The sequence below is a fragment of the Lepidochelys olivacea genome (assembly GCF_965140295.1).
Source record: "Lepidochelys olivacea isolate rLepOli2 genome assembly, chromosome: 2".
Lineage (NCBI taxonomy): Eukaryota > Metazoa > Chordata > Testudines > Cheloniidae > Lepidochelys > Lepidochelys olivacea.
Genome location: NC_140412.1, coordinates 119,110,093 through 119,128,469, shown reverse-complemented (window position 1 = coordinate 119,128,469; position 18,377 = coordinate 119,110,093). Strand labels below are relative to the sequence as shown.

Sequence of the window (18,377 nt, the reverse complement as noted above, 5' to 3'; positions counted from 1 at the left end):
TCTTGGAGCACTTCCCTATAAGCTAATAGCAAATATGGTAATATTTCATCCCAGTCTTGCTCTCTTATTTTCGTACATTTCCAGCATAGATTTTAGAGTTTCATTGAACCTTTCCACCAGATCATTTGTCTCTGGGTGATATGGGGTAGCTTTTAGTTGTTTCATTCCACAAAACTTCTATAACTTACTGAGTAGCTGAAACATGAGATTTGACCTACAGTCAGATAAAATCACTTTAGGGAAACCCACTCTGCTAAAAATAGTGAAAAGGGCTGTTGCCCCAGAATCAGCTTCTGTGTTAGTTAGAGCCACTGCTTCAGGATATCTGGTGGCAAAATCCACTTCCACCAGGATATGTTTCTTCCCCCTCTGGGTAGGACATGCCATAGGTCCCACAGTGCGCATTGCTAATTCCCCACATGCTGGGCAGGCACAACCAGCTGCTTGTAGGATTTTCCAGGGCTCTTATCACATCCCATGGGAGCTTCCCTGTACAATCTTCCTTCCTCTTCAAAAACCTTTCCCCATTTCCCCTCTTTTGGGCTCCCTTTAAGACATATCCCCTTATGTACTCTAGAGTGGGGTCTGCCCTTTCTTCATCTGCAAAACACTGGCAGCTGACAACTTCAGTAACTGGGATTATTTCCCTCCCCCCTCCACCATTTCATCTGCCATAGAGAAGTTGACCTTGCCCCCCCCCCCCCCCCCCACACACACACACCTGGAAACACAGTGATTTCTCTTGCCGCAGAGATTGTGGCAGGACCTTCCCCATCTCTCTTAGCAGTTTCTTGATCTTTACCATTTTCCTCTGGAATCCCAGCACACGATTCCCTTTTACTATGGGTTAAAACATTAACAGCCTTAGCCATATGCAAAATATCATTCCCCATGAGCATTTCCAAAGGGATACTATTCAGAATCCCCACTGTCAAGTCACCCCTAAGCCTTCCCATTCCAAATGAACCTTAGCCCAAGGCACAAGGAATTTTGTTTCCCCAGTGTCAGAAGCTCTAACTCCTGATCAGATAACATGTCAGTCTTCTGGACCATGCTTTTCCTGACCAGATTGATTTGAGAACCACTCTCCACCCTATATGTTCTTTGCAATTGACCTTGGTGACTTTAATAAATTCCATATCTACCTCCACAGGGTCAGACCTCACAAAATTCAATAGGACAATTGCTTCAGTCTGGGCTGGATGAGACGTGGGCTTAATTTCTTTTTAGCTGAGGGCAATGATTTCTTAGGTGCTCGGTGGAGTTTGACTAGAAGCACCTTCTCTCGCCATGCCTGGTACGGATCATAGTGGAGACAGCCAGTCTCAGGTCAGACTGTCAAAAAACTGGGCAGACTCCCCTACTCTGGTGGAGTATTCTGTAATTAGATTTAACCAAGCCAGCAACAAATGTGTGCTCCTGGATCGCAATATTAGCTTAACGTGGAGCCACAGACAATCCCCTCAGACACTCCAGCCTATCTTTATCACTAGACAAACTGGACTTCTCTCTGGGTTGCCCAAATAGTTTTTGGGAACCTCAGTCCTTTTGTTCAAAATTTCCCCTGTCAGAATTCATCAGTCCAGAGATGGGGTAGGGAAGAGGTGGCCAGGCTGGCCTTTGTTCTCCCTCTTTATATCATGATCCTTTTGGCCTGAAAAATCCTTGCTGTGTCCTGGGGGCCAGCAGTCCCATGGTGTACGTGCTTTGCCACCAGTTCTTCATATGAATTGCAAATTTTTGCTTGCACATTCTGCATACATGCCTTTTGAGGTGTCTTTGGGCATTACATGCAGGGGCTTTTGTTTACATTTCCTTTGTTATCCCTGAAGAGCTCACCTGTGGGCGTTTCTCAGACTCACAATATGTTTGAGTTATAAACGTATAGCAAAATCTCATAATTCCACATACAATGTCAATATACACGTTATAACCAGATAACGACACTCATCAGGTTCCAACTTCTCCAGTACCTCACAAAGCATACTTTAGACAAGATTTATCACAATGTTGTAAAAGTGGTGATCGTGTTAGAGTAGACAGTCACCTTCCCCTTTAGACAGTATCACACCTTCTTGGACCATTTTCTTCCACAGGAGGTATGATATGATAGAGCTTTCTAGGAGGGGAATGATTCTGGGGAGATATTTGCCTGGGCTCCCTGCACCCTCCTTCCTGGGGGTAAAATGGGATCCCCCCTTTACACTGGGTTTGTGCCCCTTCTTCTGTGTCCTGCACTCATTAGACATTGAGGCTTGCACAAAGGAGTCAGGCAGGATGACCATTTTCTGTACAGAATTTAAAGATTTATCCCATAATGCATCTCTGACCTCATCAGAACATATACTTAGGAAATATTCTTGAGCAAAGAGATCTAGTAATCGGTCACAGTTCTTAGCCCCCTGCTCTTTGCCCATTTTTTTCATTGTCAGACACACATTAGACATACTGTGACGAGTGCCAACACTTTTCCTGAAATTTCTGTATTTCATTCTATACACTTCAGGGGTCATTTGAAACCTTTGCAAAATATCTCTTTAAAATTCAGGATATTTCAAAGCCTCTTCAACTGACATTTCATTAATCCATTTAAAGATGTACCAGAGAGTTTTGCAATCAGTGTGGGGAATTTCTTGTCCTCTGGAACCTTTTGAACCTCACCTAGCCTTTCAAAAGTGGTAAAGTATTCTTCAGTACAGTTTTTTTCCTTGTATGCAGACCACAACTTGTCACAGTTGAGTGTTCCTTGTATGAAGGAAGCAACTGGAGACTGTGGGATTTGTCCATGCCTTGCCTTCGTGTCCAGAATATACTGTCCTCCTCCTCCTTTTTTAGGGCTTCTTTGTCTTTCAGCTCCATGGCTCACTGGTGTGAGTCTTCCTGCTGTTGACTTTCTGGCTCCCTCTCCTTGGCTCTCATCTCTGCTTGCCACTTTTGGTGTTTACAATCTTTGTCTTTCTGTTCTTGCTCCAACCTGGTCAGTTCTAGCTTCATAGCTGCTATGTTGGCACTCATATGTATACTTTACTGTTTCTATTCCTCTTGCCCAAAATAAGCAAACAGAAAACAACAAACTAACTTTTCTTTGACTGTTCCCAGCCAACACAGTTGAGATTCACTTGAAAAATGCTTAAAGTGTAAATCTCATGTAAAATAGCAAACTGTGTATACATCCTGTTTAGACTAAGCCACTATGATATTCTGGCCAGACCAGTGAGAGGCTGCAACTTGGGGTGCCTCACAATGCTTTGCGGCTGTAACTCCCAACCTGGGCTCCACACAAACACCCAAACAGCATGCAGGTCACACCCTGTGTGTCTGTCTATAGCTATAGCTCTGGTCCAGTAACTCTGATCCCAGCATCCTATCAGCAAACACCAGCCACACTTTGGCTTCCAGCAGCCTTGGTTACTACACTCCCAGTTCCAGATCCCTCCCCCCAAGTGTGTTTCTGCATTGTCCAGCCCTCTCCTGGATAGTCAGTTATATTAAGTTTGTTGCCTCTCTAAGGGGATCAATATACAAAAGTTTGCTACCCTAAATAGAGTTATCCACACAGTTTAAAGCACTGGATTAGTTTTGATTAAAAAATAAAACAAGCTGAATTAACTACAAAAAGAGAGATTTTAAGTGTGTACAAGTATAAGGCATTAAACTCAGAAATGGTTACAAGAGAAATAAAGATAAAACAACTAGACTTGGGTCAATGTGAAATTCTTACCCCAAATTCCTAGTAACATTGCTTACTGAGTTTCAAGTCCGGATCTTCTCCCAAAATCCGTAGGCTGTTCCTTTTGTCTTCTTAGGTGGAGAAGAGAGGGAGAGCCCCGGGTGGTTTTGCTCCTCACCTTTATAGTCCATTCCGTCTTTGAGATGCATTTTCCTGAAGCTTACCCCCTTATTCAAAGAGTAAAGGAGACATGGTGTCTGGTGTTGAAAGAGGTTGCATGCTGTTTCTTCTCACCTCTGTTTGCTGAAATGCAGACTTTCCTTGTCTCCTCTCTTCCCCCTCTTGCTGTCTGAGGAGCAATATATAACTTATATGTAAATTTAGGACCTGCTTGTCAGGGTTTGAATACCATCATCATTTGGGGGAATTCATAACTTTACATATAAAGTTGCTATACACATACTGTCATGCTGATATTGACCAGTGAGACATTAGTTTTCAATTGGTACCTCAGAAGGCATAGTTTGTACAAAGATTACTACAATAGCGTGTAGGGTGAAATACAGAGGTGAATTTCATCACAACTTCTACCACCCAACTTTTAGACCTAACTGCCAAATCTTTCTCTCAATTTTATATGATTTTAGCACTGAAATAATTTTTTTTTGTTTGTTTCTTAATGTGTACCCCTGCTAGTCTTGTGAACACAGATAATGCAAAGTAACATAGTCCTACAGTCACGGTTAGACTGAATCTACCACAAATATTGTTAATCCATGTGTGCCATCCATTTTAGAGTAATTTACTATTCGAGTTCCTTAAGGAACAGATGCTTGCATATTTCAAAGTTCTAGCCTCGGACACTGGAATTTAAAAATCCTACAATTGCATAATGCAGAGATTCTTAAACTGTCCTCTATGGAGCCCCTGGTTCTGATCTGCTGAGACTTGGCTGGTAACACAGTGCTAGCTGCTGCTCCTTATTTCCAGCTACTAAATTACATTAAAATATAGCTGAAAATACACTCATTACTTTCTTAATATTTCTTTTTTGTGTAGTAGCCACAGGCATATGTGTGCAACTGTGAACAGAAGAGGAGGAGATGTCCTTGACACAAATTGAGAATCTGTGCTGAGCAGCCCAAGGATTGGTGGGGAAGGGAACACTTAAGGAACTAAGGATTTTCATTTCTGGGATGCTGCAGGGGCCTGAGCAGTTGATAGCCTGTTCCCAGCTGCTTTGGAACAACAATGGTTCCACCCCTTACCATACCTTCCACCCCCTGGCACACCCTCTACACTTCTCTCCCAGGCACATTAGGGCTTTTAGAGTCACTTTACAACTGCTTCTTACCCAGAGGCTGGAGCAACCATGAGAATCTCACTCATAATCTCTATATTAAAATCTGATCCGTACAATGAGAAACAGCTCCTGGTATAATTCTTGTTCCTGGGAGAGCAAATGTTATAATACACTTTGATATGGACCAAAAGTGTTTACCTATGACATACAAGTGGGATTTCTTGTAATGATTATACACTCTTTTTTGGAATAGCCAATAGTTGTTCTAAATCACAGTTACCAACTTCTACGCAGTAAATAAGCACCCCAACTTCCACAATAAGCCAAAAATCAAGCTAATCCCATTTCAAAACAAGACCAAAACAAGCCAGTCCCAAAGAACCCCAACGCTATGTGACTAGATCCCCCTGGCATGCAGTCTGGGACTGTGGTGGTCCTGCTGTGCACCCTGACTCTCTTTCCCCCTTCCTCCTGCTTGCCCTTGCCCCTGCTTGCCAGGAGCCTATATTAAAAAAAAAAAAAGGAAAGCTACTAGTCAACAAGCAACTCTCAAACCATTTAAGCCAAAAACAAACACAATTTCTGCATTTTTTTTTCTTCAGGTTTGGCATGTCTGTTCTAAATCCCTTGTTTCAGCTAAATTGACAAACAGTAAGTCTAAAACTAAGCAAAAGAGAGGCAAAAAATTCTCTACGTGCCTTACTGGCATTGGAAAAGGATAGAGTCTTGTGGTTTGAACAATTTGGACTACTTATATTCTCTTTAAAATTTGAAAATAAATGAATCATACAATGAGTGATTGGTACATTTTGATAATCTAGCAGGTACAATTCTTAGAGGTGTGTTTATTTTTCATGTAAAATAACTTGTAGAGAAGTCATTAAGTTGCTTATGCATGAAAATGTATAATTCTGTTTCTGATTTAGTAAAATTATTCAGGTCAGTTTTTAAGAACTTCATTCCCAAACTGTGTTAATACCATCGGCCCTGCTGTTTTTATGGGCATAATCCTATTAAGTGTCTGTCTAATATACTGTGTAGTAATTTAATTAAAACAAAAAAGTATGTAACTGTTTCAATTCTATTATTTCCACCAGTGTAATTTAAAATGCCCAAACTCTGATCTTCTGCCAGATGACCATCTTGTGGGTGTTCAGGAAAGCTCTGATTAACCTCCTTTCTAGTAGAGAAATGTGTGGAAATAGTCTGTTTTTATTTATACAGTATGCACATAGCTCCCATTATTGTTTGGAGTAGGAATGACAGTAAACAGCAAATGCAGCAATATAGCCTATGAGATACTGATAGCAAAGGCAAGCAGTAATGCTGCTATCATTAAAATTGTGAAAATATTATATTGATACTGTGATGTAATCAGAGAGAAAATAATTTCCCACCTGTACATTGAGTCTGTACACTGGTGTATTGCATCCTGATACAGAACCTAATACTCTAAATATAGCATGAGAGTCAAAATAAAAATTGGTGCAGGACATGAATCAGAATTCTCTGCCTGGAGAATATTTCTCAATGTAGGTGTAAAAGAAGGTTCACTTTGTCTTCACCCACCTCCAAAAGTAATACTTTATAAAAATACAGACTTTAGAAAACGCTTTATTCCACAGTAATGTTGTTTAAAGCTCACACCCATACAAAACATACAGAAGAGAAAAGAAATATGTCATGTGCATATCCATAATGTTTCCTGAGGGAAACAATTCCATAGAAATTAAGATGGAAATGGCCAGTTAAATCATCCAGCCAGTGCAAGATTATCTTAATTGTGTAATATTTACTTAGGGATTGCTACTATTTTTATAAAGTACTCCCACAAAATTTTCCTGCTTACTCTGTGACGAATCCAGGTTATGGGATTCTAGGTGGCATGTTTGCAGAAAGAATGGCTGAGGGACCAGGGTATGTATTAGGATTTAAACGAAACCACTTTCTCAAAAATATAGTAAAAGATGGAGACAATTCAATTTGGAAACATCCGTTTGCTGCCCATCTTTACACCTTGTTTCTGAAAGCTATACTGAGGGTATGTCTACACTACGAAATTAGGTTGATTTTTTAGAATTCGATTTTATACAGTCGATTGCGTATGTCCACACTAAGTGTATTAAGTCGGCGGAGTGCATCCTCACTACCGTGGCTAGCATAGACTTACAGAGTGGTGCACTGTGGGTAGCTATCCCACAGTTCCCGCAGTCTCTGCCGCCCATTGAAATTCTGGGTTAAGCTCCCAATGCCTGATGGGGCAAAAACATTGTTGCGGGTGGTTTTGGGTACATGTTGTCAGTTGTACCTCCCTCCGTGAACGCAACGGCAGACAATCATTTTGCACCTTTTTTCCTGGGTTACCCATGCAGACGCCATACCGCAGCAAGCATGGAGTCCGCTCAGCTCACTGTCACGCTCTGCAATTCTGGGGGGACTGCATGGTCACCTGTGCTGCTGAGTTTGCCACGCTGACCAAACAGGAAATGAAATTCAAAAGTTCCCGGGGCTTTTCCTGCATACCTGGCTAGTGCATCGGAGTTCAAAGTGCTGTCCAGAGCAGTCACAGTGGAGCACTCTGGGATAGCTCCCAGAGGCCAATACCATCTATTTGCATCTGCACTACCCCAAATTTCACCCAGCAAGGTCAATTTTAGCATTACTCCCCTCATCGGGGAGAGTACAGAAGTCTATTTGAAGAGCTCTTTAGGTCAACGGAATGGGGTTGGTTGTGTGGACGCAGTCATTTTTATATCGACCTAATGCGGCTAAATTCGACCTAACCCCGTAGAGTAGACCAGGGCTGAGTGTAGATTGACAAGGTAATACAATATGCAGCTTTAAATGATTTGTAGGAGTATTTTGATGAATTGACTTTGACAGAGATGATTGGGGTGAACATCTCAAGTTTCCCTTCTGTTTGGTGGCTGTATTTTAATGTGCAGTTCCTTCAGAATATTACTGGTCATATAGGTATTTTGTGCACTAAGCCAATACCAGTATGCTGGAACAATATACGTATTAGTACAAACTGTATTTACATACACGACTGACAAACTTTTGCTGATAACTCTTCCAGAACAAAACATTTGATTTTTGCAAAAAAAAAAAAAAAGTTGCTTTATAATGGCATATTAAAGGAAAACTGTTAACACTTACATTTGGGGACTAAACATTATAAATGAGGCTTTCTTAGGCTAAAAATGTTGCAGACATACAATGTAGGTTTCTTAGGAAGTGCAAGGTATTGATAGCTTCTGATATATTTTGAGTGGTTTGTGGAACCAGCTGTTTGAATTCTTAGAAACTATTCAAATATTCCACTATTTTTAAAAAGTATTTGCGTTGTAATTTATTCAAGTACTTTGAAGAAAGCATAGGCAGAAAGATGACTCTGGCGTATATTATTATTTATTTGTCTTACAATAGCACCTTTTGAGATCGGGCCACATTGGGTTAAACTCTATACAAACGCTTAGTAAGAGATCGTCCCTGACCTGAAGATCTTTCCGTCTACATAGATAAGACAGGAAAAGGAAGGAAGGAAGTGGACCATGTACACATAGTGGTCACCCATAAAGCTTTCCAATCTGGGCTTGGATCACGTTACCTCTGTACTTGAGCAATTCTGTATACTAGGTCTAGGGAACATTTCAGATACCAACATTTAATTATCTAGTTACCCAAGGCTAAAATGGAAAATGTTTAATGGTGACCTGAGTAAAATTGTGGATTGGTGATGCATGCGGGCCTGGGGCAAAAGAACACTTTCTCGGAGGAAGAGGAGCATTAGTAACAGCAGCATGAGTTGGAGAGCTGAGTGTTTGAGTCTTATATACTGGGGCTGTAAAATGATACAAGTATAGAGAGAGAATTGTTTTTGTTTGTGTTTCCCCAAAACAATAGTTTAACATAATATACAAGGGTTATTTTTAACACTGAATTTTTTTTTACGTCAGTCTTGCACAACTGCCCTTCATGCCTGCCACTCAGTTTCTGTTTCTTTGGAAAACTGCTGATCTGTGCTTAAACATGCCTGTCTTTAAAGTTACACAGGTTTCTAGGGTTTGCTTGCAGTCATTGGAAAGCTAAGATTCTTTACTTAAAAAGTAATACCGCACAAGTTTCAAGCAGAAATAGAGTCATGTTTGTGTAAAAAGCTTTTTTTAAAAAGCTTAGTGCTGATGGTGTCTGTCCTGGATTCTTAATTCAGTTATTCAAAAAGAGGGTTTCTGATCAACAAAACCCTTAATCAGATTCAATTATTTCAGTTCCCTTTAGTTTTAGTTTCTTTAGTATGTATGTACTGAAAATTACTGTGTGGAAAAAAAAAAGATTGTTTGGCTCTCAGTGTTACTGTATATTTATATATGTATCCTCTATTATCTGTACATTCTTAATTTGCTTTTAATCACGGGGAAAATACTAGACTCCAGCCAGCCATATAAGTAAATCTACAAGTCAAGAGATGGATATGAAAGGAGATGGCACCACAAGCAAGGTCAAGGGGCTTCCAGTGGCTGGTATGAAGGAAAGTCCTGGGATTTTACCCTGAGCACTGTCATGGCATCCTCTTTTGGTTCTTTTTTTCAGTATTACCTGCTAGCCAGAGAGTATCTGAAATGTTTCAATTGCCATAACACAAAGGAAGAGTTTTTTCTTTTGTCCCTACTTCAGAGTTTCTTGGCTATGGTAAAAATAAGAGCAAGGAATGGGGAAGAGATCTCTGCTACTCTGTTCCCTTCCAACTTCTGTATTTTGGGTCCTCTTTCCCTGTGAATAACGCTTGTGCCTGGCTTTCCTGATGCTCATAGTTTTTCTGTCAGCAGCAGCTGAATGAAAATGGTGATTCTTAGGAGGTTCTTTGCTGCTGCCCAGGTCTGAACAGAGCCGTGAAACTGATAGTTTTGTTAATTTCACTCTGCCTTTGCATTGCAAAGCTTTAAGCTGTAGAGGCAGCACTGAAGTAACACTCCATTTACATTTACCCATCAGGGTTAAACTTTTTTTTTTAATGAAAATTTAATTGTGTATAAGTTGATACTGGTCTGGGATAAATGAATATTTCAAGCCCTGATTTTTAGTGGAGGTTCGTAGCTTTTTTTTTTTTTTAATTAATGCTTTCTCATGTATTTCTCAAAGAATTGAAATGGAGAGAATATCTTTCTGTTTGCCTCTTGGTGAAAAACAAATTCAGAATTTGTGGTTTAAAATATTGTTATGGTATTAAATTACTTGGAAATAGGTGACTTACATCTCATGTTAATTATGCAAATACAATTCTAAGATTTTTCCATGGTATTTTTGTTTGTTTCTTTTATGCTCATTTGCTGTAACAAAAATCTGAGACTACTTCAGGACTGTGGTTTAAATTGACTAATGCATGCGTATTTTTACTTGACATAATGTACTGCCTTACATTGAATTTCAGTAATTCTTTTCTTCAGTTTCATGGCCAAAAGCCACAAGAAACTGTACACTACATTTCAAGGTCCAGTAAATCTTAGTATGTACTGTGGTGGTCCTATAACCAACAAGTGTTAATAGACACTGGTCCAGTATTCTTGATCTATGAATGTAATTTTCTGATTAAAATAAATTGGCTGAAATTCCTTGCAAGAAAAATACACACTTTTTTCTTAAGTCAGCAAGTCTGTGGCCCTGGTCCATTAATATAGTCAGAATGTTTTTCAGAGATTAAACGTGGATGACTATTTAAACCATAGATCTCCTTCCATTTAAGTGTAGCTGCCCAGTTGTATTTTGTGAGGTTTTGAACTATACCTTCCATCCAGTGCTGTAATATGTGTGTGTAAAATGTGTGCACTTCCTCATGTGTGTTGTCCAGTAAGCAGGGAAATTGCTCTTTGACCTTTATATCTTGGTTTACCTTGACAAAGAAGGCTTGAGGGTTTTGATCTTTTTGCGGAGGGTGTATGTGAAGTATCTTATTGCCTCTGGAATCTCTAAAGCAATTATTTGATACAAGAGGACATCTTTAGTAGTATAAGTTATGAGCAGAAACCTAAGTTCTCTACAGTTTTCCTAAATGTTGTAATGTTTTGCTGTTCTGTCATGCCCTTCTGAGTCTCATGTCTTTAGCTGTTGTAAATGTTAATGTAGGAGTTTACTGCCCTTGTCCCAGCAAAGTAGAGGTGATTTGAATTGTATTGATTTACCCTTCAAAATGAAAACCAAACCATTGCAAACTCTTATACCACTTCATCTTCAGTTGCTAATGAAAAACAGAATATTGTGTTCTTGCAACTTCTCCACTATAGCAGCAGTTTTCAACTGCGGGTCTGTGGCCCCCAGAGGGTCTGCGAAGTAGGATCAGTGTTAGACTGGCTGGGGACCAGGGCAGAAAGCTCAGAGCCCAAGCCTTGGTGCCCTGCAGATGAAGCCTGAAGCCCTGAGCCTTGGTGCCCCGCAGCTGAAGCCCCAAGCCCTGGCACCCTGTGGGAAGGATGTCAGAGCACTGGAGTTCCACAGGGCAGAAGCCCTGAGGCACCTCCCTCCCCTCACTTAAGCCCAGAGGCCCCCCGCGGCTGAAGCTCTGAGTCCTTCTCCACCCTCCCCCGGAATTTTTATAACATGGTGGGGGGACCTCAGAAAGCAAAAGGTGGAGAGCCCCTGTTCTATAGCACTGTGATCAGCCCTGTTGTGTTTTAAAAAGAGAAAAATATCTGCTGTGAACTACAAGCAATTTCACATTTAGTATTCATTAAGTTTTTTTTATTCTGCTGAAATGAAAAAGAATTTGATAAACTGGAAAATATAGGAACAAATATGCATCTTCTATGACAACATAAAATAACATCAATCTTCCACATTACTTTTCTCCCTCTGTTCTCTTTGGGGGGAAAAAAATGGATTCAGTTTGTGGACCATTCTCAATCTCTTCCCTTTAAGCGACTGTGGAAGAACCTTGAATTCTCTTTATCTTCTCCATACAAATGGTTATAGATAGAGAGCAGTAGATTATTAATGCTATAACTCAGAGGACACAAAAGACATGAAAAAGTAAAATAAAATATTTCAGTTAAATTGACAATTAAGCATCTTATCGGGTTTTTAATCAGAAGTACTTTTATTTGCAAATGCATTACATTCTGAGTGCAACATTTTTTTTAAGGGTTGTGTGTGTTTGAAAGAGAAAAGTAACAAAATCAGTGTTAGAGAAACTGATGCACTCTCAAGGTTTATTTTATTTAAAATATCTTTTTATTAGTGCAGTGTAATTCCTAATTCAAATCAGGCCAAAAATAACAAGTAAATATCCCAATTACAGTAATAGTGTAGCAAACTATTTAGGTAAATGTACATAATGTCCTCATGGGACCCACAAGTCTCCCACACATACTCTTTTAAAGTGACAGCACTATACATTAGTCACAGTTTTTAAATATATGATGTAGCTACTTCAGCTAAACGGGATGAATTATTCCAAGGAAAATTACAGTAATTAAACAAGATCCACCACTGAGTTTTTTTTTATTATTAAGGCTTGTCTATAAGTTTCATTTTAGCTATCTTTAAGATATAATATGTACAGTTATGGGTCCTGGGGATCCCATTGGGGGATCAGAGCCATAGTTAATCTTTAAATATTTGACAAATGGGCTCATATCTTTTGTTAAATATGAAAATATGAAAAAAAATCAGATTTGTGGTTTAGCCTGGTAGTGCACCTTTCCAGTGTTTCTGCCCTCCATATTTGAATTGCAGCTTTACACAGGTTTCAGATAGCAACATGCAAATCTCTACTGAAAAATGTCCCTTTATCTATTGGAAAGACCAGGTAGGTGAGGTAATATCTTCTATTGGACCACAGGCACCAACTTCTATTTTACCCTGGGGGTGCTCCACCACAAGGTCCCACCCTCGCTCCACCTCTTCCCTCTCCATCCCTACCCCAAGGCTCCCGTCCATGATTCTCCACCCTCCCCCAAGCTCCTCCCCAAACCACCAAACAGCTGTGGCTGGTAGGTGCTGAGCAGAGTCGGCACCTACGTATTAGACCAACTTCTGTTGATAAAAGAGGTGCGCTTTCTAGCAACACATAGCTCTTCCTCAGGTCTGGGAAAAATACTCAGAGTGTGAGCTAAAGACCAGGTGGAACAGATTGTTTAGCATAAGTAGTTAACACATATTGCAAGAGACCAATGGAAATGAACTGGCCCATTAACACCTCTGCTGCCATAGAACAAAAAAGGGAGGTTAGTGATTAAAGATTGTTGTAATAAGTCATAAAAGCTGCTTCTTTTTTAAGACCATGAGCTTTAGTGTCTAGCAAAGTTATGAATTCAAGCTCTAAGGCTTGTCTTTTAAGGGTGTTGTGCAGGGTTTCTTTGAGGACGAGGACTGAGAGGTCAGATATGGAGTGATCGTTTTGTGAAAAGCATTTTGTGAAAAGCACCATGGGTGATACAATGTTTTTGTCTTTTGTCATTTTTCTGTGTGAGATCCTGCAAGAGTGTAGTGATTGGTTTCAGCCACATAGCTGCTGTTGGGAAATTTAGTGCACTGTGGATGAGGGTACACCACATGCTGTGATGTGTAAGACCCATGGATCTTGAAAGGTGTGTAAGCTCCTTTATCTACTGGACATAAATATCTCTCATAATGTTCTTTGCACCTCCCATAAATGTTAATTTAGACAATATTACATTCACAATATGGAATGTAGGAAAAACCTGATGCTTTCTGTGACTCTCTGGGTGGCTTGTTCACTTGCATTCTCTGAATTTCCACCAATTACAATTTTCATAGACTCTCAGGTTCCCAGGCCAGAAGGGACCATTATGATAATCTAGGCTGACCTCCTGTGTCACACAGGCTATAGAACTTCCCCAAAATAATCCCCATATAAAGAACAGATCTTTTAGGAAAACATGCAATACTGATTTTAAAATTGTCAGTGATGGAGAATCCACCGCGACCCTTGGTAAGTTGTTCCAATGGTTAATTACTCTCACTGTTAAAAATGTACACCTTAATTCCAGTCTGAATTTGTCTAGCTTCAACTTCCAGCCATTGGATCCTGTTAGATGAAGAGCCCCATTACTAAATATTTGATCCCCAGGTAGGTACTAATTGACTGTAATCAAGTCACATGTTAAAATTCTCTTTGTTAAGCTAAGATTACTTTGAGCAAGATCAGAAAGGCAAAGTATTAAAGGAAAGAATTATGTAGGTCAAGAAGGGCCTTATTTCCGTGTCTCCCATTGCACCCTTCCACTTCAGAGATTGATTCTGTGTCTTTCTCACTAAGACTGTCCTGTGTTCCCTGTTCCTACCTTTCTATACCCATTCATATACTGTATATGGTCTTGTTAGTCCAGCTCTTTTACTTTATTTTTGTCAAAGGTGTGAGTTTGGTCAGGAGTTTATTGGGTTCCCACTTTTGGTTAAAATGAAGCCCTTCACTTTAGGCCACTTAGAAGAGGGGAAAAGCAAAATGCCTCAGGAAGTGAATCTTCTTGTCATTTCTTTTATTTTAGTATATTTCTAAAAATGTCTTAATTGTACTACTAGTAGGATCCCCAAGTATGTATGTTGTCATAGTATGCTTTGACTGACATGTCTCCATGACAAGAGATTTTCCAACTATGGAACTAAATTAATAGAAAACTGTTGTTTCAAACTCTTTACAGGTACTTCCACCTTTATTGAAGCATTAGCAGCCAACGGTACAACCAACATACAAACATCTGTAACAGGAGTGACAGCCAGCAAACGGAGATTTATTGATGATAGGAGAGACCAACCTTTTGACAAGAGGCTACGTTTCAGCGTGAGACAAACTGAAAGTGCTTACCGGTATAGAGACATTGTTGTCAGGAAACAAGACGGATTCACGCACGTTTTGCTATCAACAAAATCATCTGACAACAACTCACTAAATCCAGAGGTTAGAATGTTTGTTTTATGTGGTTTGATTTGTTTGCTTGCTTTTGGGGGGGGGGGGTGGTACAAATATTTTCAACAGCTATAATTACAGTATTATTATTAATCACAGAAATATGAAAAAACAACTGATAGTTCAGTAGGTTCCAGAAAAGTCATACTAGTGCATTTAAAGGATTATAAAGGTGTAAATATTATATTTTCTTGCCTTTTAAAATCTGAATCTTAGTACGTTTGAGTTTTATTTATTAACACTGTACAATACACTACATTATCTGAATATTTAGCATTGCAGCCTTTCATAATAAACTCAGTGGTTTATTAAGTGGAACTTGAAATAAACTTCAGCCTAAATTCAAGTCATTTTTCTGAACTGGTTGCATATGCCACCTGGTGTTCGAATTACAGAAATACTGAGAGAGTGCTGTAGCAACAGATGCAGACTGCAGGATTTCTTCCGAATGATTACGTTATCTCAGTGTACTCATATTTGTGATCTGCACATTTTTTAACATACATTACTAGACTCTCTCTTTTCCTTTGGACAATGAAAAATTTGAATGTGTTTAAACAAACACCTGCAGCAGAATTTGCAAGTATCCCAGATACTAGGGAATACACAGGAATGTAAAAGTTCAGATTCAGACCTGTCAAAAAAGAACAACAGTTTATTACTTTTTAATAACACAATAAAAAGAGTCTGACGAATTTAATTCCTGCTGATTTTCAGGTAATGAAGGAAGTCCAAAGTGCACTGAATACAGCAGCTGCAGATGACAGTAAACTTGTGCTGCTCAGTGCAGTTGGTAGTGTCTTCTGCTGTGGTCTTGATTTTATTTATTTTATACGACGTTTAACAGATGATAGAAAAAGGGAAAGCACTAAGATGGCAGAAGCTATTAGGTATGTAAAATTGTTTTCAGTCATTTAAGTGTTGATTTTTTTTCATTGTCTAAACTAGTTTATTTTTAATTTATCTCATAAAAGATCTAACTATATTCTTCTTAGTAGAAATTTAGTGTGGTCAAACGTTCAGTTGTGATAATATACAGTGTGCAAAACTTGTTTATATTTCTGTTCAAGTGTACATTTTATTCATAGCTTTTTACTACATTTTTGCCATGTTGAATTAGAGCCCCTGTGTCTGATAAAAACTTAGCATGATAGTGTTCCTAATATAAACAACTCAGACTTGAGAAATGCTTTTAAAAGATTATTTTAAATGTGTTGTTCAAAAGCAGTACAAACAATATATACATGTACTGAAAGAATAGATTGAACAAAGTCCGTATAAAAAAGGTAGAATGACAGACATTCTAAAGGGATGGCTTAATCTTTGTGAGCAACATCCTAATGCTAGTTGTCAAATTCCATATTCAAATAAATTAACTTAATGTCTTATAAAGCATAATTTTTAATGAAAGAAACACGCAGCTGAGGTGGACACTGTGCCTGTGTTGGATTATAGGCATTTAATGTGTACCTCTTATAATATCTCAAGGATATTTTTCCCCATGTAACTTGTAAACTGGTTTCCTATTACATTTTGATTACCTGAACATTTACATGTAGCATAAATATCCAAAAATATAGATAGAACAAACGCTCATAATTCACTCTTGCCTTTCGTCAAAAAAGATAAAAGGTTTCATGTGTTCATTGATTATGTAAGTGGTGAAGCCATTGGAAACAAGTGGCTAATAAGGGCTTGTCTAAATGCGGAAATTATGCCTAGAAAAGGTAGAGTGTGAATTTAAAGTGCTATAGCTGTTCCAGAATTACTCCCTGTTTGGACACTTTTATTCCAGAATAAGAGTACCTTTTTCCAGTTTTAACTTAATCCACTTCAGGTCATATTCTGTTGTCCAATAGAAATAGCTATTCTTGTCAGTTTCCCCAAGATACAAGCTCTAAACCCAGCTCCTCAAATGTATTTAGCACCTAACTCCCCAAGAACTAGCTTCTTTTTAAATAGGGTTTCTTTGTCAGTTTCACCAGTCGTGCAAAAGTTTTCCCACAATTCTGTCTGGCAGAAACATCAAGGGGGGAAAAATCACTCAACGCTGGGAACACCTGACCTTACAACTGTAGGTGTATTTGTGAATTCTGTTAGGTTACAATATTTCCTAAGGACAGGTTTCAGAGTAGCAGTCGTGTTAGTCTGTATTTGCAAAAAGAAAAGGAGTACTTGTGGCACCTTAGAGACTAACACATTTATTTGAGCATAAGACCAAAAGGTCTTCCCGCTCCCTACCATGCCAAGCTGCCTTCTTCATATTGTCCTCCTGAGATGAGGAGGCTTTAGAAAATATCTGAGATTTAAATCCTGTCTTAAACTCACCAGGTAACACCCTTTCTGACAGCAAAGGAGTAACAGCCCAGTCTGTGCATTCCAAAACATCTTAAAGAAGGCTCTGGCACTTTGCTGCCCACCTCTCGGCTCCTACGGCTTTGTTCTAAGGAAAAGATTTTTTTCATTTTTATAGTGGGAAGAAAATCAAACTGAGGAAATATAGGTACTTTTGTAATATCAGTAGGTTTCTCCACAGAATTCTTTTAATGTCAGACCCCCTTTTGTCTTGAGCAAGAGGAGGTTACTTACCTGTAACTGGAGGTTCTTTGAAATGTGTGGTCCCATTTTGGATTCCAAATGTAGGTGCGCAGGTGTGCCATGCGCCGGAGTTGGAAGGTTTTTATAGCCGTGCCCGTTGACCCACATGTGCATTGTACATCCTCCTCATGTTTGCAGCCAGGGCTATAATAGAATGTGAGAGTCGATGCCACTCCAGTATCCCTCTTACCACTAAGTAGTCGAGGCCAAAGCAGAGGGAATGGAGGGCGGGTATTGGAATCCAAATAGAGACCACACATCTCAAAGAACCTTCTGTTACAGGTAAGTGATCAGCATGGAGGTGGGTGTGAGGAAGTGTGGTCTGGAGTACAACACGGCCTATAACTGCATCTGCAGCTGCCGCCAGGACGATGGCGTAGTGAGACGTGAAAGTGTGAATGGAGCGCCATGCTGCATGGCAGATGTCTTGCCACAGAACCTCCGTGAGACAGGCAGATGTGGTTGCGAGCACTCATGTTAGAGTGCGCCGTGACTCCAGGAGGTGGGGGACATCGGTGTGCATGTAACATTCATGAATGCACCCTGAGATCCACTTGGAGATTTGCTGTCAGAGGGCTTGATCTTTGCATCCATCGGCAATGGTGATAGAGTGTTGGTGATACCCAAAAGGCACGGGTGCATTGTAGGTAGAATGCCAGCGCATGTTGGATGTTGAGAGAATGCAGTGTTCTAGCTGCATGGGAGGTGTGGGTTTAGGATAGAAGACTGGGAGGTGAATGCACCGATTCTCCCTGGTCCCAAAGAGGTCCCAATGGGGGATGCCCCAGCTGCTGAAGAGCTATTGGAGGGTTGCGTTGTGCAACTCCTGCTCATGGTTCACGTGAAGGGACCTGTTGAGCGTGTCTGTGAGGGAGTTTTGGGTG

The 18,377-nt window shown here is 39.8% G+C and overlaps 1 protein-coding gene across 1 annotated transcript in view; it reads left to right on the top strand.

Annotated features, from left to right (window-relative positions):
* CDYL (chromodomain Y like) overlaps nucleotides 1-18,377 on the top strand; it is a 189,472-nt gene that overhangs the window by 158,896 nt on the left and 12,199 nt on the right. Inside the window, exons 3-4 of the mRNA XM_084620803.1 lie at nucleotides 14,630-14,886; nucleotides 15,613-15,785. Coding sequence (XP_084476929.1) covers nucleotides 14,630-14,886; nucleotides 15,613-15,785 — 430 coding nt within the window. The remainder of the gene's footprint in view (nucleotides 1-14,629; nucleotides 14,887-15,612; nucleotides 15,786-18,377) is intronic.